Source organism: Takifugu flavidus, chromosome 15, assembly GCF_003711565.1.
Source record: "Takifugu flavidus isolate HTHZ2018 chromosome 15, ASM371156v2, whole genome shotgun sequence".
NCBI classification, from domain to species: Eukaryota; Metazoa; Chordata; class Actinopteri; order Tetraodontiformes; family Tetraodontidae; genus Takifugu; species Takifugu flavidus.
Window position 1 is genome coordinate 1,777,665 of NC_079534.1, and position 20,142 is coordinate 1,797,806.

Sequence of the window (20,142 nt, forward strand, 5' to 3'; positions counted from 1 at the left end):
CTTTGGTGTGAGTTCTGGTTGAGATTCAAACCACGTCTACGTTCTCCAGTCGAGAGGTGCACATGTAACTGATGGATGATTGTCAAGAATTAAGTTACAGGGTGGTGGCTCAGTCTGTAGAGAACCAGGCCTCAAAGCAGAGAGTTGCTGGTTCAAGCCCCAACACAGACAAGACCTGAGAGGTGCCCTGGTAGTAGGGCAGGGAACACCTTTGTCCACCCTGGGTCACTATAGAAGCATGGTGGAGCAACATCAGTGACCTGGACCTCCTGTCACAACACATCACCCAGATGACAAAAAAGGATCCCAGTGGGGGGAGCCAAGGTGGAAGCCACTGGGCACCACCACCAAGGATACCCAGCAAGCATGAGGCACCCTCAGACCAAGAATCCAGAGAACACCCCACCAGTGGTCATCACCACCCAATCAGCTTGTGTCTCCCATGCAAATCTGTATCAGACCCAGTGCAACAGGTCCCTGGACCTGGCAGCCAACCCTCCCAATTCAGGTTGAACCTGACCCCCTCCTGCTCCATCCTTGTCAGATGGAGCAGGAGGGGGTCCAAAATGAAGTGGTACTGTTGTGTTAACATTTCACTGACAAAAAAATGTATTACAAAGACATTGTTCAGAATCAGCTATCAAAGATTGACTGGTTTTAAGTTATTAACTTCTCACACATTCCCTTAGCGTTGATTCATTTGCCTGAAGAAGCCGAGCGCCTGTTCATCTCAACTTTATGGTCATTGGTCAGTTCCCACAATCTCTTTGGCTGAATAACAAAAAATTCCCATTAGAAGTGAATGCTTCTGTGACAAACCCAGAATCATTGATCAGGAGATGCAATCCCCCCCCCCCCCCAAAACAACACTAACAGGATACTTTTCTTTGAATGTAAAGCTTGTGTAGGTTGTTACTTATTTTGAGCAGGTGGTCAACATGTTCTGGTCGTCCTGCTTCCCTCTTCCCTCCTCCATCCTCACTTTTGCTCTCCAAACCTCCCAAACCAAACATCTGACGTCTTTCCTCCAGACCAGCCCGAACACAGTGCGTCTTATTTTGTACTTTACATTAATGTCTGAACGCAACAAAAGCACTGACAATATTTCAAACTCTCCTTTTGACAGTTATCAATACGTTACATTTTGGTCAGACTGATTTAATTAAAATAGAATGAATGCTTCAACGTTACATTGAACTATATTTTTAAAAAAAATAGAATTTTACATTAAAAGCCCTTTATCTTGCTCAATATTAGAAATCAAAAACGTGCGGTAGAAATCAAGGTAAATCAACAAAAAGGTGATTGTAGTGACGAGGATACAGGTGGTTCTGCAGCGGACACACAAGGAGGTTCTGCTGGATTTCAGCTGCTACTTTGTTTCTGTTCAACACAGCAGAAAAACCCATCAAAAGGGGTTTCAAGTCATCAAAACGGGTCGACCACATTAGAGTCTGATGCTTACTCATTTGCTCCTGCGTGAAGGTGATATAGGAGTACACCAGACTCCCGGCGATGCTGCGGGACACAAAACCAGTAAAGCCCGCTGCCACACCAGTAAAACCAGATCCAAATGAGGTTTTTACCTGATATTCAGGCCTAAGAAGTTGGTCCAGGTGAATATGTAGTCTCCTCCGAACACCATCCCGATGTAGGTCACCAGGATGTTCTGCACACATCCACAACAGTCTCACACTGGGGGGGGGGGGGGGGGGGGGCGGGGCTGAAGGCGCGGCGTGACGGGACTCACCTTGATGCAGCCGATGATGGAGGTGGTCAGCGCCGAGTTGTGCTGCGTGCACAGCAGGATGGAGTACATCAGAACGAAGCTGCGCGACACAGGGAGAGCGATCACGCGAGAGCGCAGACAAAGCGGGAGAGGGCGAGGCTGCCGAGTTTACCCCATGATGCAGGACAGGGCAAACTGCGTCGCAAACATCGGATCTCGCCATCCGCTGTAGGCCAGACCCTGCAGCAAACCCAGCGGAGCGTCAGCACACACACACACACCACACACACACACACACACCACACACACACACACCACACACACACACACACACACACAGATGCTAAAGAAGCTCACCACGTGGAGGTCACCGGAGTAGTAGGCGTACACCGTGGTCGGCAAAATCATGATCAAGGCGTTGTAATAGAGGAGCCCGTATTTACCCAGCTCCTGCAGGGTGGGGGGGGTTACTCAGGACTGACGTTTAGGGCGTGATGATGTGTTCAGGTGCTCCACTCACCTTGGAGTCCAGTTTCTGCTTCACGTACGCGCCGCTGGCCGCCGTCAAGATGTTGTTCAGCATTATGAAGGCGTAGCCCTCCAGGTCGAAGGCCAGGTCATCGCTGCCACACCAGAAACGTCACACAAACGCTCCACTTTTAAAACCACACGACTGTTGCAGCCTCACCTGGCGGCTACAAAAGCCCCGAAGATCATGGTGAAGACGGTGAGTTTAATGGATGTAGAGAAGCTTTTTCTGACGAGGAGAAATCAGGTGAAGTTACCAGATTCAGCAAACGTACAGGTTTAATTTCCCTCCACCTTACTTCAGCAAGACTCCTTCAAACACCATGGTGAGAAAAATACTGAACCTCCTCAGAACGGTGAACATGGGCAGACTAGGAGACAAGAGAGAACCTGATATTGGTGTTTCACATTAAGGCAGCTAGGTCTTATTTTGGTGCACAAACTTGAGTTTCTGCGTCCCGAACAGCCCTGATATTTGGTTCCCGACGTAAAGCAGAGGCAGAGGGAACATCTGAGGGGAAGACACAGGTGATGAGTTAGGGGGTCAAGTCCTCGCTGATGCGTGAGTCTCACCTTGCCTGGAATACTCAAATCCATATCTGGGAATGAGATGATTCCCAGCAGCTTCCCAGACCTCAGGACCACAATGGTGGCCAACATCTGCGGAAGGAAAGAGAGTCGGCAAACGTGTGTCCGAAAAAAAAGCCCATGAAAGATCTTAAGATGTGCGTGAGAAACTTACCTGGCCGATTCCGACGCATGTTGAAGACGGAAAACTGCAAAAACAGAGTCACAAAGTCTTGAAAAAGTCCAGGTCACGATAGTGAATAAATCATTCATATTCAAGTATATGTTTAAACTTATTAGAGTATATGATTAAACTTGCTCTTCTCATCCTCTCAACTCAGCAGCGCCTCCTAGTGACCAGGCGCGTTACCAAAACCATTAAAACATTATTAAACCCAACTTTGAATAATTAAACGCGTCTATATCTGTTATTTCTCCGTTTCAATCTTGTCTGCACGCACGTTTTTCTCCGTTATTTACTTGTTCTTGAACGCTTTCTGCTATATTCTATTGATTTCTACCCAGTATATATATACACACACCATTTCCATCAATATACTTGACAGGTTAAGGAGTTTAAATTTAAAATAATTATTTCCTGGTCAAATTAACTTCTGGGAAATTAAGTGGGGAAAGAATGGCTTCCCAAGGCGTTGAAGTGGGACTTTAAAGGGTGCTCCTTACCCCTTGTCCCCGTTATTACAACACCTGCTGTCAAACATGATTAAAAGGTTGGTCTTTGAACTTTTACCTGTAGTTGGTTAGAACGCTTTTGTTGACAACGACGATGAGAAAAGAACTGAAGCCGTAAAATGCCGCCGCTAGCAGTTTGAAAAGCACCGTGGAAGAGTCGCCGAACTCAGAAGATGCTGCGTTCGGGGACACGTTTCGGTCGCCCGGGTTCTGCCGACGCCTGTGGACTCCTGCCATACTGGACGTCTGTTCCAAGCGGACCGACTTCCGCACATGCGCAGTGCATCCCCGGCGACACCGGAAGTGAGGGGAGGAGAAACATCTTTGATGAACTGCATGACGACGTCGTTTTGTTAATTAAAAACTTTCTATTTGGTCGAATTGTCAAGAAAAATCATTCGAAACCATGAGAGACTACCCGAAAATAAATAGGCCACGCATTGTCTCAGTAAATTGTCTCCCATCGCGCTCTATCTTGAACTGTCCTCGAAGAAATCTTAATCAGACTTGATTAAATCATGATATTCCAGAGAGCAAGGCTGGACTATAGTCATGAATCAGGTCGAAAACAAGTTTATGTAGTGCAATTTTGGACCATGAACTACAGTACCCACAATCCTCGGCAGCATTGTTGGTGATTATATGGAGCCCAATCGTTGACTGTCAACAGGATACACTAATCAAACTACATCACAGTGCAGTTATAGGAAATAGATCAACCAGGAGGTAAACATTGAAGAAAAGAAAACATTCTATCAGTTTGGGGATACATATCTTATTTAATCTAGAAATTAATGTGGTGCCTACACAAAATGTTCCTGTAGCTGGTTGGCTTGCTGTAAGCGTAAACATTTGGTTCCAGATCCAGGGCTGCTGAAAAAGTGAAGCCCCAAAGACCTAAAGCCACAACCCCAAAATTACAATCTTCACGAAAGGTTGGTTTTATTGCAGGGCTACATCGAAGCCGACCACCTCATTTCCAAATAGTTTCAATCACGAGTCAACAGCAGTTTTGGGTTGTTTTTTTTTCTCCACACCTTTAAAAATCACAGTTGATCTGAACAATCCGACAACCACTGGCAGGATACATTAACACCTCTAAAGCAGTTTATTAGAACAGGGATGTTTGCAGAGAAAGATTCACGGTCATGTGGCTCAAACAGTCCTACAAGGAACCGGCTTCAGCCATCTGTATCTGCTCTTCACCAGCAACTGTTAGCAGTGCACAGCATGTAAAGCCATAATGCCCCCCCCCCCCCCATTAAGAGATGGCTTGCTGGAAATGCTGACACAGGTGGCTAAAAGCTCCATTAGCTTATATTACATTCTGTAGCTCTTGATTGCTCCACAATGACGGCTAATTCTTCCAGACAAATTATGCATTGGCGCTGCTGCACTGATGTAAGAAAAAATAACACAAAAAAATGGTGACGGTTCACAGAAAGGAGGTGCACTATTTGGGGAGGACTGTTGTTGATAAATCCAAGCGCCTTTAGCTTCAAAAGACATAGTTGCCATAAGAGCTAAGATATGTCCACGGACTGCCCATCGTTCCCGATCACTTAACTTTTTAAGAACTTCCAGTTAAGATCGAGAACGCAGACTTCTTAGCGGAGGAATACTTCTAAGTAACTAGCTGCGTATTTCACACATTCTATCTCAAACTTTGTTGCACACGCTCACGCAAAAAAATACACCCACACTCTCACGCACACTCTTACAGAGGGAGAGAGGGAAAAAAAAAGCTTAGTGGTCCTGAAAATACAAGTAGTACAATTTGTATGGCCTGCGAGGACCAGCCAAAAAAGATATACACTGGGCCCTGGGACACCCTTGAAACATAGGTAGCACACACGGATCAGCTGATACAAAAGCATTACTAACCACTGGTCCACCAAAAAAGGCAAACTATCAGGAAAAAAGATGTTTACCTTCACCGCACACCAAGCAGAAAAAAAAAACAAAAAAAAAAACAATAACCACCAGGCATCAAGAAGTCGCTCGCCTGGTTAGCCATCCTGAATGTGTGCCTTGCAACAGGGGCTGGATAGTCAGGGTAATTACACTTAAAATGCATGTTCAAATATCTAGCACGAGTTTTCTAAGTAGTGTAGTGCTACCACATCAGTGTGTATTACTGGGAGGAAAATCTCCAGCAGTCTTTTCTAAGATGAGCAAAAGCTGAGGAGAAAGATACACACACTTAAAACTAATCACAGAAATGCATACGGTAAATTCCAAAAAAAAAAAGGAAAAAAATAAAATAAAATCAATGAAATGCATAATCTCTGAAAAAAAAATATGAAAACATCCCTGCTTTCATGTTCCTAAATACAAAACTTCAGTGTAACAAGAGGTCCTTTTCCTGCCTTTTTTTTGTCTTTGTTCTCCTTTAAAACAGGTAAAATCAGGTAAAATTTTAGTCCTCTGGTGGTGTGACTGGTATGGGATGAGTCTCTTTTTGTTGTTTAGATTACCCCCCCCCCGACCTGTTTTCTTATATACTTGAAAGATGTGGTAAGCATGCAAGCCTCGTAGAGGAGGGCCCCCGGAAGGGCTGATGGGTGGACTGGTGGTGGAAAAGGGGTCTTCAGGCCAGGGCTGGGAAGGCCTCAGGATCATCCACATTGGGGACCGACACTCCACCAGGCTGAGGGAAACACAGAAGGGGGGAAACTTAGAGGAACATGTACACCCTGGTGTCAGAAAAGAGGTTTTTTTTTATCTCAACGGACTTCCTGTTTAAACCGACCCTCTTAATTTGCGCCGTTATCTCGTTATATTCGAAATGACCTTCCTGTTAAAGGGACGACTGACTGCTCGGCGTGAAAGTTCAACCATTATCTTCTCGCCACGGTGCTGATGGAGGGTGCGGCTGCAGCTATCTCGGTAAACTGGATCCCGCCCGCCATGAACCGTAATTTATGTTCTCAGATAAATGTTTTCGCAATAATAACAATAATTGGACCGAATTATGATGGAACTGTGAGAATTTAGCTGCAGCTCGGAACAGGTGCCAATCCGATAGTATTATTACTTTAAAACAGACGCCGCTGCACAATGTTGAGGCGAGACGCTTGCGTCCTGGACCTCTGTGGTCGTCCGCTGTTATTTCAGGGGTTTTGAGTGTCCAACAGCCGGTTTTCCGTGTCAGTGCGTCTGCGGCTCTTTCACAGCCGCTGAGCCAAATCCTTTGTGAGGGACATTAAACCGCTGCTGTCGGCGGCAACAAAAGCTGCATTTGTTACCTTTTCGGACCGTCCTCCCCCGCGTGCCGTCCTGCTGCCTCCCCCGCCGCGGCCTCCCCTGCCCCCGCGAGGTCCCCCGCGCCCACGGCCCGGGCGTCCCAGGTCTCCGAAATTGATGTCCAGCTGGGATGTGATGTCGTTGGCTGGTTTGCGGAAGTGGTGGTCGCCGGCCTCGTCACTGGTCTGTGGGTGAAAGGAGGGGGGAACCGACGCTGAATTACAGACTTTTGTATTAATTTCCCTATATCAAAGCACAATAAACTCTTGGCTGCACCTTGGTGTAGAGAGGCTGTGTCTCTTCAGTCTCTGGGGCATCAATCAGGGCTCCAACAGGCCTCTAAACCAGAAGACAGCAGAACATTTATAATGACTGGACTGAGGAGAAGATGAGCTTTTCTAGTAAGAATCAGGACTATGAACCAGCAGGGAACTGGGCAGAACAACTGACATTGTGACATCAGTCCAGGGGGAAAAAACCGGAGTCATGTGAAGACAGGAAGCCCTGACCCAGCATCAACTGCATCTCCATGCTTTTCAGATTCAACCCATTCCGACATCAGTGGAATCAAACAGCAGCCTGCAAACACAGCTCCACCACACTCACATCTTCGCTCTTGGACTTGTGCAGCACGTATCCTTTCTTCCACTGGCTGTCTGTTCCTTCATTGGGCTTGCGGATGTTGAACTCGACCTTGGTGCGCTCCTTGTCCTGCATGGCCTTCCACTCGTCCAGGGTCATCTCTTTAGGGCCTTCATTTTTCACCTCTTCCACCTCGTTCTCCCTGGAAATCCAGCACACAGAAATGCGGAACCTTAGACTTCGACACAGATGATCCTCTCGGCTCTACACGCAGACGTTCTCTAAGCTCGAGGCCAAAAGGTCGACCATGCTTATCCCGTTTAAACTGAAGCGCTGGGAGTGAACGCCACAAGCCGACATGCTATTCTTGGGGCCAAATGAGGAGACGTTCCATGCGAAAACGTCAGTTTCAGGCTTGATTGTAACAAAATTGATCCTCACTTGTTCTCAGATCCAGCAGGTGCAGTTTCTTCTCCCTCTGTGGTCGCCTCAGGGGCGGCAGGCTGTTCAGTCTCACTGAAGACACAAAACTACACTCAATGCAAAAAAAGTAACCCTCCCCCCCTATTTAAAGTCACATCTACGTGTTTGGAACGTACCATTTCGCACAGAAAAACATGCATGTGAAAAAATAAACTGACCTGATTTCGTCCTTCACGCCGCCCCAGTTGTTGGGGCCGCTTCCGCCGCGTTTCTCCTCGTTCTTCTGATTGCTGGAGTAGAGAAAACAAAAGATGCCGACGTGTGACGTCACCGTGACAACTGACGCCCTCGCCGGCACCTCCACACTTGCCGATTCACTCCGACCACTCACGATTTGTCGCCGCCGCTGTGTCTGTCGAAGTCGCGTTTGCCGCGGGAGTCGAAGCCCTCCCCGCGGCCCATACCTCGCCCTCTCCCACCACGCCCACCCCGGCCACCACCACGCCCTCGCGGAGGCCTGTCTCCTGAAGGCCTGGGGGGTGGGGACACAGAAGATGCTCTTACATCTCAAACACAACAAACCCATCAGCATGTTGAAAATAGCCCCCCGTCGCTGTTTGCACCCACTCACTTGTCTACAGAGAACTCTCCGACTCCCTCAGACTTGTCCTCGGCGGGCTTTTCGAAGCGGCGCTCGCGGGGAGGTCTCCGCTCCGGCCTCTTGTCTCCAGGTCGACCTTCGCCCTGCCCACCCTGATGCTGGGACCCAGGCTGGCTTTGCTGGTCTGGTCTTCGGCCCACCCGCCTGATGCCTAAAACAGCAGGAGCAGAAAGTTTTCTCTTGTTAAACTCGACAAAGAAAAACTCACATTAATGGAGACAGCAGCATTAAAAGCTGACGTTTATGGCAAGTTAAAAGGCTTTTAATTGCTCGTTAATGAACATTAGTTTTGCAGATCCCGCAAAAACGACCCTTCCAAATCTGCGTGAACGAGATAACAACGTCCATCAGCAGCAGCTCCAGCACAAAGTAGTCGGCGATTTGTGCGTGTTTGGCAGTGAAACACAATTGAGCACATCCAGTTGAAGCCAGCAGCTCAAACATGTCAGCTGCAACCCTTCGGCGGACCCGTCTGATGTCAACACCGCCACAAAAGTTAAGGAAGAGAGAGCATCCGCCGGACCCTGTTGTTACTCTGGTCTGCGCATCCCCCGTGCAGAGCTGCGTAGCCGCTGCACGAAGCAGCCTCCAGCAGCAGCCTCCAGCCAGCCGGCGGCTCCAGACACCTTCCCGTCGGATGCTGCTGGACGCCGCATCCCTGCTCTGACCCCGTCCCAACCACCTTTTGTTGTCTGGCTAACCTCGGTGCGTCGGACCACATGCTCATCCGTGCTGACAAGCGGCGGCTAACATTAGCCCCGAATGCTGCACATGAGAGTGGAAACGGCAAAATAAACATCCACGGCGCGCAGACGAGGAGGCAGGTGGGAGGATTTTACCTTCTTTCTTCAGGGGAACAGGCGCCTGCGACTCCTCCTTCTTATCCAGCAGAGGGTTCTTTCTGTCCTTCTGTGACTCCTTCTTCGGCTGCTTAGCGGCTTGAGCCGCGGTTTTGGTGGATCCGGCAGCGGCCCCCTCCTTCTTCTTGGTCTCGGCGGCTTTCAGGATCTCGAACGGATCGGACTCGTCGTCCAATAACTGGTCGAACCGGTTGGTTACGACGCAGCCGAAGCCTTCTTGCAGCTGACCGGGCATGATGGCGCCCCTTCAGCGGGATTCACCTCCGATTCTACGAGGCTTGATGCGAACAATTCGCTTGATGCTGCCACAAGATGGCTGGGAGAGCTGCTCCTTCTCTTCCGGTGCAGGCAACATCCGGGACATTCGGCGCAGCGGACCAATCAGAAGGCGCGACGGCTGTTTTTATTTACATTACGTAAGAAGGTCTTTAAATTTAATCCAGTTGATTGTACGTCTGACAGGATGATGGATGCAAACGAGATCAAAGTATAAATGTAATCGAACAAATCTACCCTGTTTGTACCCTCGAGGTGGTTGTAAAGGGTGCTTAAGAAGTATTTATTGAAGGTAATTATGGAAAAACGACACATGTTGAAGACTTATTTGCACAACACGCACAAATTATATACATTTTTTTTCTCCGCTCAGGTAAAAATTAGTCTTCTACTAAAAGGTTGTAAGTGTGGGACCTTGGGTGCAGCTGTGCTGATAGAAGAGACACAAGTATCATGAGATTAACTGGGATATGTGTGTTTATAAAAAGCAGCAATGGTGTGTTTAGGGTCTTGCTGACTAACAGCTGGTGGTAACACATCCTCCCTTTTAAAAGTCCTCTCTACACCACACTCAGGAGCACTTCCCCATTACAGGTGATTATTTCAAGCACATCTTCTCCAAAGATCACCTATGTGTGTATTTCACTTCAGATGGATCCCAGGAAACTGATAATTTGTGGGTACATTTGTATGTCATGTTATGTATGTGTGTTAGTGACAAAAAATGTCACATGACACTTGAACCCCCCATCGTGAGGTTTTATAAGTCTGGGATCCCCCACACAGAGAGAGACAAATGCCAATCATTTAGCAAACCTTTTTATTTCAGAGTGTTCTGTCACTCTTTAGAATTTGTCTCACTGAGTCTCCTCCTGACAGTGTTTTCAAGTTCTAGAAGTTTCGAATAGAAGACTTCTGACATTTCTTCATCGATGTCCATCTGAAATATAAGCAAAGCGCCACGGAAACATCAGAATAATTCAAGTCTGTGTGTTACGGTATGATAAATGTCAGCTGTGTGCAGGCGGCGGTCTAAGCTTTAAGTCACCTTCTGTGGCTGAGTGTAGTTTGTTCCAAATCCTGATGTTAAACTGTGATATTTCACTCTTGGATCCAGAGATTCTGGTTTTTGAAGAAACAGCCAGTGCTGCAGAGATGCAGAACACCTGATTTAGACGCACTCTGAACAGGTGAGGCACGGGTGATCTCAGTAACGTACCAGCGCCTCTGCTCCGTTATACGGCGTCAGTGTGAATGTGTTGGTGAAGAGTCTGATCTGGCAAGAAAACACACACTTGTGGGTCACAACAGTCTGAAATGTTCCACAGACGACAGCCATGTTGGCGCCTCACCAGATACATGATGGGCATAATCAGGGACCAGAGGAAGGAGGGGAGGATTCCGTAAGTCAGATTAGTCATCACCAGACCTGGACATATTACAGAGGAGAACAATCCCTGTGGCAGAGAGAGGACAACAAACAAACGGCCATGTTATGATATGAATCCTCCTGATGTCCGTCCACATGCTCCCTCCTGATATCTCACAGAAGAAAAGAAGCAGCGTGATTAAAGACGCAGACGATGTTTGCTGGCCTCATCGGTGGGTGTAAAAATGTCAACGTGTCCAGATCTCTGAGCAGGGACTCGCTGTCACCAATCTGCCAGAGCTCAGAGTAAATAGGATCCGCGTCGCTGTTTATTGTGTCGAGGCTCAATTTTGTGGAATGTGTGACGGACAAACCTGGTTGTTCTTGTGCCTGTTGAGCGCCAGACTGAGCATGTCTGAAGCATATTTGGAAGAGCTGTAAGGCTCTGTCCCATTTCCGTGCTGAATGTCTTCCATGCTGAAGGCAGAACGGCGTGCGTTACTCGAGGAGGTCCAGACCACCCTGGAACGGTGTCCTGCCCTGCACAGCAGAGGTTCCAGCTCCTGGATCTATGCCAAAGAGAAAAACTTCAAACTGCCATCCAAGTGGTGAACGATATTATTTTATTATGATATTACAGATGACTATTGATTTTCAGCATGATTTATCTTAGTCAAGTAGGTTCAAACTGATTGATGAACCCGATGTTGATTTTTAAACAATATGCTCAAATCGGCGATATACCAAAATAAAATGCCCAAACAGGTTGGTGGCAAAAACTTCCTGTAGACCATCTGAGTTGAGGAGGTCCCGTTGAGTTAAGAGACCCTCCGCTGTTGCAAACATGTGGATCACTTTCCTGCAGAGAGAGGACCATGTTGGCATTTATTGACAGTCGTGTTCATGGTTTATAATGAAGCGGAGTAGTAAATTATTATTCAACAGCCTGCTGGGTCAATTAAATACATCAATGCTATTGCACATGATAAAAATCTTTTACCTGGAGAAGAGGCCTCTAAATAAAGCTTTCAGATTTACTTGTGGATTGGGCATAATTCCTGCATTTAGATACAGAAAGTCAATTTCGTTGTACCTGTAGGAAAGATACAAAATCTGCCTTAAAGAGGAGGACGCCACAAATATACGTGAAGAGTGTGGGGCTGTCGCCGTCCCTACCTGCTTCTGATTTCCTCTGCGGCGGTCAGCACGGACCGCACTGAGCCCACATCCAGGTGCAGCAGGTCGATACGGGCATCAGCGTGAGAGGCCAGAAGAGCTGAGCGGGCAGCTTCAGCTCGCTGCATGTTCCTGCAGGCCAGACACAGGCGAAGATGTCTGTCCTCCATCAGCAGCCTCTCACACAGGGCCAGTCCAATGCCACTGCATGAAGCAAGGATTCCATTTTAATGAGTCTAACCAAAGGTTTTAGTGACTAGACGTAACCATGTTGCTGTTAATAGTGCCTGTATTAATAGTGTCTGTTAGGAAAAGACAATATTCTCTAAAGAAATAGATGTTCTTAAAAGAAAGCTTCCATTAAACAGTCTGGCAGATGTAAACAAGGGTCAATGTAAGAAAGAGACGTTTATTTATTGCAAAGTATCAATAGGAAGGTTCAATATATGTACTTTCCATTGCAATAAATCACTCTTTGAAAATCGGAAGGGTGACAACGAGACAAAAAAGTTAATATGGTGTTAAATAATCTCAACGCTAAAGTTTAGCAACTAGCTAAAACACAATTATTGTGCCTGACTCCAGCTTTCAGGAGACTCACCTGTTCGCTCCGGTTACAACAACAACTTTCTCCATGTCTGACAGAAGTTTCACCTGCAGCACAGAGCCGAAATAGAACCGGAGCGAAACCAAATGTTACAGTTTTAAACCATTTTTACGGGCAAGAAATTCAGCCCATCATCCGATTTCGGGCGAATCCCTCTCAGCCTATGCGCGAGCAGATACGTGGTGTGATTGGCTGTCAGCACTCAGCGGACCAATCAGCGTCCTGCACGGAAACCCAGGAGGCCCAAAATAGGAAAAAACGCGAGATTTAAAAATACACACCAAGAACTCAGATGAATTAAATTTCTTTATGTACAAGGAACTTTTGACAGCTATTATAAAAGCAAGAAAAACGACATATAAAAAAAACATATTTAGAAAATCAGATCTCTCCGAAAGGCTACAGAGCAGAAAGAAACTTTAAAATACTCAACATTTACAATTATAAAATACCTTTTAGGTTTGGCTTAGTCTCACAAATACACATTAATTGCTAAACTGAATGTAAAAAAAAGTTACAAAAAACAGATCTACCTCTATAAATATACAGGGCATTGTAAATAACACAAATAAATATGCAGCTACTTCAAAAAATCTACAAAATAAAGCTATCTTCAAGTGTCACATCAGATAATTTAAAGCGCTGCTGTTTTAATCAATCTTGAGCATTTCATACATGTGAAGGGCTGTTTATGACCTCGGAATATTTTAACCAGTCTGCTACGCCAGACTGTCCATCAGCTGCGTGTGAATCTCCTGAAAGCTCGGTCTCTGCTTGGCGTTCCTCCTCCAGCAGCTCAACATGAGATCGTTGTAGAGCCGGTCGGGACATCTGTGAGGCTTTGGCAAGTACACCTGGGATCATGAGAGGAAAAAAAGGACAAACACAACAATCCGTGGATAAACCAAGAAACCCGCAGAAAGATGATTTGGAAACCTAAAGCGGTGTGATCCGCTCACCTGTTTGCCCTGGTCCCTGAAGAACTCGCCTGTGTTTTCGATCACTTGCTCGTCAGATAGATGAGAGTAGGGCTGATCCTTGCACAGAGTCAGAATCTCCCACATTGTCACTCCAAACGCCCACACATCACTTGCCATTGTGAACTTTCCCTGAGAAAACATAGCACAATCTATTCAGTGATGCTGTTAGAGCTCTGAGTAATGATTAAACAGAGTGGATCTTCCATTCTTCATCCATGCATGCTTACACCCTTTTTAACTAATGCTCACCAGGAGGATGCTCTCCCAGGACATCCAGCGGATGGGCAGCACGGCCCGGCCCTGGATCCTGTAGTAGTCCCCTCTGTACAGATTTCGACTCATGCCAAAGTCAGCGATCTTTATGGTGCAGTTCTTGCCCACCAGGCAGTTGCGGGTCGCCAGGTCACGGTGGACAAAGTTGAGAGAGGAGAGGTACTTCATACCTGACGCAATCTGCACAGCCATGCTGATCAGGGTAGAGAAGCTACAAGACAGACAGGGGAGTCGAGCCCATGATAACATCCCGGACAACCGTTCCAGTTTGATGTCAGGGGGCCTACCTGACGATACCCTTCTGCTCTTTTTCCTCCACATTCATCTTCTCTTCTTCAAAGGCCTCTTTCAGTCTCAGACTGCACAGGAACTGGTTCAGGTCTCCATTCTCCATATACTCGGTGATCATGCAAAGAGGGTCCGTGTCCACGCACACCGCCAGCAGACGCACAATGTTGGGGTCCCTCAAGCGAGACATGATTCTGATCTCCTTCAGGAAGTCATTTCTGCAGGACAGCGTGAAACCAACCGGTTAGAAAATCCACTTCCAGGGGAGGGGGATGAGCCCACCTACTGGTGTTACCTGGCATTCTTGTTGGCGTCTTCCCTCAGCATCTTCACAGCAACCAGCAGGGGAGACTCTCTGTTCTGCTCTACTGACAGCTCTTCCTCCAGGAAGTCCAGCATGTCCTCGGCCTCACATAGGTGCACCTGACATGAAAGTGTACCTTTTAGCCCTGTCTGCAGTACTTGACCTTAGCTTTCAAATTGAAAATTTATAAAAATAAACAACGCAGCGCTACAAACAACAGGGCTAAATAGAGTACTTCTCCGAACTGGCCCTCTCCCAGTTTTTCCTTGAAGCTCAGTTTGTCTCTGGGGAATTCTCTCATGGAAGAATCGGCAAACAGATTCATGCTGGCTGCTGTGACGGAGGCGCCGCCGTCTGAAGACTCCTGCAGACTGATGATGTCCGCCGCTGCATAGTGGGGGGCGCTATCGGAGGCGCAGGAGACAAGGGTCTGGCCTGGCACACACATCAATGGGGTCTTACCATCAACCCAACATCGTGACAGTTATTAAGCGGTGCTTTCGTCCTACCGGTGAACTGAGCAAACTCCGGCAACTTCCTGATGAGGCGAGAAGGCTCCTGGTAGTCAGCACAGAGGGGAAAGATTCGCTCGTAGGTGGAGTTGGACGATGAATCGGTGTCGCTCGACAGAGAGGAGTGGAGAGAGGCAAAGGCCCGGGTCTGGACCGCCAGGCGGGCTGTGAGTTCATCATCCAGCAGACGACGGGAAGCCTAACAGGTGAGATTAGACGTAAGGATTTTATATTTTTTAAAACTGGAAACACAACGCAAACCAATAAAACACCTTCTCACCTTCTCAAGCATCTTTTGCCAGACCTGTCGCCACAGGATGATGACTATGATGGTCAGTAATATGGCAATGATGGCCACCAGGCAGCCAATCAGGATCCTTGTATTGCTGTCGTCCACTTTATGGGTAGGATCGTCCCCTGACAATCACATCCATTAAAATAATCCGTATTCATATCAGTTATTGCAATAACGCCATGATTTTTGGCACCTGTAAATAATATTATAACGCCCCCAACAGGGAGCGCTGTTGCACCAAAAAATGTTTTAGTTCCAAATTTACACCTTTTATTCATGTTGAGCTTGTGTTTTTAAAAAGTCATAAAGGGTTCGGCTAACCTGGGGGCATGTTTCTGGGGGCTCCTTGCATGTGAGGACTGAGAGATGTGTTATAGACTGTTGACCCTGAGGAAAAGGGGAGCTTTTAACGGTTTATCTCCAGTAAAACCCACCGTCCGCCTTGATTCCATCCCTACCCGACTGGAAAGCCACCTCGCTGAAAAGCATCCAAAGGTCACCGAAGTGGAATCGACACTTGATCACACTGGCCGTGCGGTCGCCGAGGGGCACAATCACGAAGCGGGCGGTTTGGCTCTCCCGGTCAACGTTGGGCCTGAAGGTCACCGGGTCGGCCTCCCAATCTGATCCGGACCGGAAGTAGCAGCTGGCCTGTTTGAACATCCTCACCCCCCTGCTGAACATGTTGCTACAGTGGACCTGTGGAGATGGCGAAGCACGCGGGTCCCTTTACATCTACCTTTGCTCTATTTTTCTGTCCCCTCTTGGGATAAAACTGGAATTCTCTCTTTACCTTCATGGATGTGAAGTTCCTGACGTGGTCAAACTCGAAGATCATCTCCACGTAGCCTTTGGGAAAGCTCTTGTTGCTCCAGCCCACATAGTCATACCCAGGCCACATGCCGTACACGTGACTGTGGAGGAAATCATCCAGACCTGCGGTTCCATCCGTCAACTGTCCGAGGCCTTTTGTCAGTCTGGTGGTGGGCAGAAAGAAAAATGACTGGCCTTGGAGAAGGCGACAGGCATGAGTGAAGCCATCCAGAACCGCAGTTTATGTTTTTATTAACAGAAATAGCAGGAAATTCAGACCTCTCAGCCACTGCTCCATCATAAACGGAGTCATTGAAGTAAACATCCAGGCCCCTGTAGATCATCAGGTGTCCATCTGGAAGGCTGTAGGACATCAGGCCATCTGGACAGCCGTGAGACATGAAAACAAAGGTGACTTTAGAAGGTGGAGAACGTTGAGCCGACGCCGGGTTAGAGGGCGACTCACCCAGCCACTCACAGCCGTACAGCTCCACTCGCATGCACACCGTCATGGAGTGGTCCGTCACAGGCATGAAGCGGACGTAACGAGCAATGATGGGGGGCTCCAGGTCCTTCAGCACCACGTCGTACGCGTTCTTGTTGCCTTCAATGACCTGGAAGTGATGACACAGGCAGTAGCTGTTCTAATAATATGTCTGTCTTTGCAGCCACCACTTAAAGGAAAAAGAGAGCCTTTACATGTCTATTAAAATGTGTCCTTCACAGATGTCCTGAGTCCCTGAACATAATGACAGTAGATTTGACAATGAAATAGCGGGAAAATGTCAGCAAAAGTCATCGAATTCCCTCCTGCTTGGCGCCAGACTCACCTGCCCTCCTTTCCTGTCATGCCAGCCCACCCAGCTGCTGCCGTCCCGGCTGTACTTTATCCTGTAGCGCTGGGCAAACTCATTACCCATGCCGTCGGCATGGCGACCTTGCGTGCCCACCAGCGTGATGAAGTGCAGCGAGCGCAGGTCCACCTGGAGGTATTCTTTGAGGGCGTCCGGCTCCGACATGATGTCAGGGCACCAGGCCCCGTCGCCGTCTCCGTTGTCTAAGTCGAGCCTGAGGAGGACGAGGAGACGGACGGTGATTAATGAGACGAGATTTACAGGAAAGAAGTCTCTTAATGACGTGTAATTATGAAACGAAGATCGGCGGTGGACTGTGAAGATTGGCACGATTAATGGTACCGTTGCGCCAGCAAAACCTGGAGAATCTCCAGGGCAGCTTCATCACTGTGATAGCATGTTTGGTCTGAAAGCATAACGTCGGCAGCAGGTGTCAAACTGCATTTGTGCACGGCATCCAGCAAGGTAACCATGGAAACTGTTCAGATTTGTAGATCTGTCACCGGTGCTGTCGACACTCTGGCCAACGCCGCTGCCGCGGAGTAAATTTCTCAATTTTCTCCTTCTGCAGCAGCAATGACTGAATAAATTACTGGGGTGGGGGGGGGGTCCGTGCCTGCCAAATCGCGCAGCCGTTGACTCGGACCACTGGCTGGAGGCGGAGATGTCCTCGTCCTGGATCTGCCCGCCGCTCATGCCCAGAGGATAGCGACACGTTTCTACAAACACACGCATGCATGTTGAGTTCATGGCTGTGTGGGCCCAATGTGAGCTGGAGTGTGGTTCGGTTCACCCCCCCCCCCCCCCCCCCTCCCTCCCTCCACCTTTTCCTGCAGCTCTGAAACCCTCTAAAACCAAACAGAGGCGTCACTGTTCCAGCCTGGGCTAGAATGTAAGGGCTGTGGGTTTTTACACGTGAGGGACCTATTTTTTTTTTTTGACTTTGGCAGCAGCTGTTCAAGTTAAACGCAAGCTCGGCAGCAGGGACGCAACACGACGGCGCTGCTGCTCGCGGCCACGTCTGCGTCCCATCCACCTTCAGCGGGCCACCTTTGGAGGAGCAGCAGCACAAATACGCCCTTTGCTACAACTGGGAAAGTCAAACGGGTGCATGTGTGTGCGCACGCGTGACAAAATATGCGTGTGCTCACGGCTACATCTACAAAACTCTTTTTTTCCCTTTTCCACGAATGCCCCGGCCTGTGAAAGGTCTGCCTGTTCTGAGGATATTTGCAGTCTGACCATTAGGAAAACCGCGTGCGTGTGCACGCGCGCGCACACGCACGCGCCAACACACACACACACACACACACACACACAGGTTTGCATATCCTTGTGGGGTCATTCATGTTTTGGCATTAGTATCATCGTTAGACCCCACAAGGTAAGTGAAATCTCCACACAGGAGCCTCGTGGTCGCACACACACACACGCACACACACACACACACATAGAGGCTTGTATTCTGAGCCCACCCACCTAAGGTTGCCGTCCCTCTCTGTCTTGTCAACATACCTGTCCCTCAGGAATATGACGGGTTATTTTCAGATCCTATTTGACACATCAAACCCAAATCACTCCAGCTTCACAGTAAATCTCCCATTGCTAATCCCATCATATCAGAACCCAGCCTGCACTAGCACGTGTACTGGCCAAGGATAAACAGCTAGCCTACCTGGGTTGACTTGCGCCTGTGCGGTAACGGCCAGCAGCATGAAGACGACCCGGCGGGAGATCCAGTGAACCTCTGTGACCTCCATCTCATCTCTGCTTGAAGGTTTCAACGAGTCAGTGAGCGTTAAAATCACACAGCAGAGGTTTTACTGGACAAAAGGGCTTCACTGGTCACACACAAGCAAACGGATGGAACGATCAAGCAGTGCAAAACCATCAAGAGGAATGAAAATGGGATAGAAAAATAGGGGATTAAACCATTAGATAGAATCTCAGCGTAGTGAGATCATCACCGGGATCATAAGTATGTACATAAGTACTATTCATTTATGGCCTTTGGAATTTCAAATGTTCACATTAGAAGGAAAGAAGCAATATTAGGTTTAATTAAATTGCTTCTTTAATGATGATGGTCGTCATCAGAGAGCCCACAGCAGGCGTCTTTACATTCCGAGACGTCTTTAGATCTATTTACCAGTAACTAAATGAAGTTTTTCATTTGTGTAGGCGGTCGCGGTACTGAACTGCCGTGAAAACTCACATCGACGTTAATTAATGGTTATAAAAATGAGAAATGTACAGATCTGACTTACTTTTACAAATTGTTGAGATCCTCGGGGAATAGTCCACATCTATGGCTGCATTCAGCACAGGAAATCACTCACCTCTCTCTGAAGGACTTTCTGGAAGTGGAAAAGTGTGTGAGAGAGAAACTGTGTGTGTGTGAGAGAGAGAGAGAGAGAGAGAGAGAGAGAAGGGGGAGAGAGAGAGAGAGAGGGAGAGAATGGAGGCCGATGTAACGGTCTTTCTGGCTGGAGAACAGAGACAGAAATAACACTCTTTGCTGTCTTTTTGAGGCCTGAAACCCCAGAATTCAACAATATCCGCAGATGGTTTTCGTGTCTGAGTCCCGGATCCCGCGAAGGGCAGCAGAATCTGGCAGCTGAACAACTGACCAGAAAAGATTTTCCTTCAGAGGAGAACCTGCTAATTACCGGAGGCTGATACAGCCGAGATGATGCGCCCGGATTAACTGTTTCCGCGTCACGTCTGGCTGTGCCTGGAGCTCAAACTGGCAATTTGACTGAGAATAAAACTGCAAATGACTCAAGTATGGAGACGCTTGTTTTCACTCTTCAGCTGAGAAATACCAAAACTTGCTGGACTCATCATCAGCCTTTTGATACCAAACCCCCTGTGAATTGGACGGTGGGTGTTTGGCAGGAACCCTGACTGGATCCCGGTGACGTCCCCGGCAGCGCTGACGCACGTTCTGTCTTCATTTTTCAGAAATGAGAGCAAATCCTGGTGCTTCAAATCCTGGTTGGATGTTGGGGAGGGGAAGCTTTATTGGGAAAGAGATTCAAACCTGGAGAAAAGGCCACAACCAGCAGTCTGAAGGCCGAGAAACTTCTTTTAGAAAACTGCTTTT

At 47.9% G+C, this 20,142-nt stretch overlaps 4 protein-coding genes across 6 annotated transcripts; all 4 read right to left on the bottom strand.

Moving 5' to 3' along the window:
• Positions 1-1,142: 1,142 nt before the first annotated feature.
• Positions 1,143-3,796, bottom strand: LOC130538526 (nucleotide sugar transporter SLC35D1-like). Its single transcript, XM_057056184.1, has 13 exons — positions 3,576-3,796; positions 3,000-3,033; positions 2,831-2,917; positions 2,701-2,768; positions 2,557-2,628; positions 2,418-2,486; positions 2,250-2,352; positions 2,087-2,179; positions 1,902-1,969; positions 1,751-1,829; positions 1,587-1,669; positions 1,466-1,518; positions 1,143-1,383 (listed from the first exon to the last, which is right to left on the bottom strand). The coding sequence occupies exons 1-13, from the start codon at positions 3,752-3,754 to the stop codon at positions 1,373-1,375; spliced, it is 999 nt and encodes a 332-aa protein (XP_056912164.1). The 5' UTR covers positions 3,755-3,796; the 3' UTR covers positions 1,143-1,372.
• Positions 3,797-4,276: 480 nt separating this feature from the next.
• On the bottom strand, positions 4,277-9,648 carry serbp1b (SERPINE1 mRNA binding protein 1b). 2 transcript variants are annotated; one of them, XM_057056180.1, is made up of 9 exons: positions 9,269-9,648; positions 8,400-8,580; positions 8,160-8,300; positions 7,987-8,058; positions 7,786-7,861; positions 7,370-7,555; positions 7,040-7,102; positions 6,766-6,948; positions 4,277-6,167 (listed from the first exon to the last, which is right to left on the bottom strand). In XM_057056180.1, the coding sequence occupies exons 1-9, from the start codon at positions 9,522-9,524 to the stop codon at positions 6,108-6,110; spliced, it is 1,218 nt and encodes a 405-aa protein (XP_056912160.1). In that variant the 5' UTR covers positions 9,525-9,648; the 3' UTR covers positions 4,277-6,107. The 2 variants fall into 2 exon arrangements, with proteins under 2 accessions (XP_056912160.1, XP_056912161.1); XM_057056181.1 differs by having other exon boundaries at positions 7,370-7,547; positions 7,787-7,861; positions 9,269-9,647.
• Positions 9,649-10,368: 720 nt separating this feature from the next.
• On the bottom strand, positions 10,369-12,891 carry LOC130538525 (3-keto-steroid reductase/17-beta-hydroxysteroid dehydrogenase 7-like). The gene is made up of 9 exons (XM_057056183.1): positions 12,712-12,891; positions 12,111-12,314; positions 11,935-12,027; positions 11,679-11,793; positions 11,309-11,503; positions 10,918-11,022; positions 10,785-10,841; positions 10,614-10,712; positions 10,369-10,505 (listed from the first exon to the last, which is right to left on the bottom strand). Exons 1-9 carry the CDS (start codon positions 12,744-12,746, stop codon positions 10,404-10,406), a joined length of 1,005 nt encoding a protein of 334 aa, XP_056912163.1. The 5' UTR covers positions 12,747-12,891; the 3' UTR covers positions 10,369-10,403.
• Positions 12,892-13,005: 114 nt separating this feature from the next.
• Positions 13,006-20,002, bottom strand: LOC130538521 (discoidin domain-containing receptor 2-like). 2 transcript variants are annotated; one of them, XM_057056176.1, is made up of 17 exons: positions 19,304-20,002; positions 18,712-18,803; positions 17,653-17,755; positions 17,013-17,250; positions 16,649-16,796; positions 16,462-16,564; positions 16,163-16,346; positions 15,828-16,068; positions 15,691-15,756; positions 15,355-15,491; positions 15,072-15,273; positions 14,798-14,997; positions 14,554-14,681; positions 14,258-14,476; positions 13,947-14,181; positions 13,677-13,826; positions 13,006-13,571 (listed from the first exon to the last, which is right to left on the bottom strand). In XM_057056176.1, exons 2-17 carry the CDS (start codon positions 18,794-18,796, stop codon positions 13,437-13,439), a joined length of 2,574 nt encoding a protein of 857 aa, XP_056912156.1. In that variant the 5' UTR covers positions 18,797-18,803; positions 19,304-20,002; the 3' UTR covers positions 13,006-13,436. The 2 variants fall into 2 exon arrangements, with proteins under 2 accessions (XP_056912156.1, XP_056912157.1); XM_057056177.1 differs by having other exon boundaries at positions 18,712-18,806.
• Between the last annotated feature and the right edge of the window lie 140 nt (positions 20,003-20,142).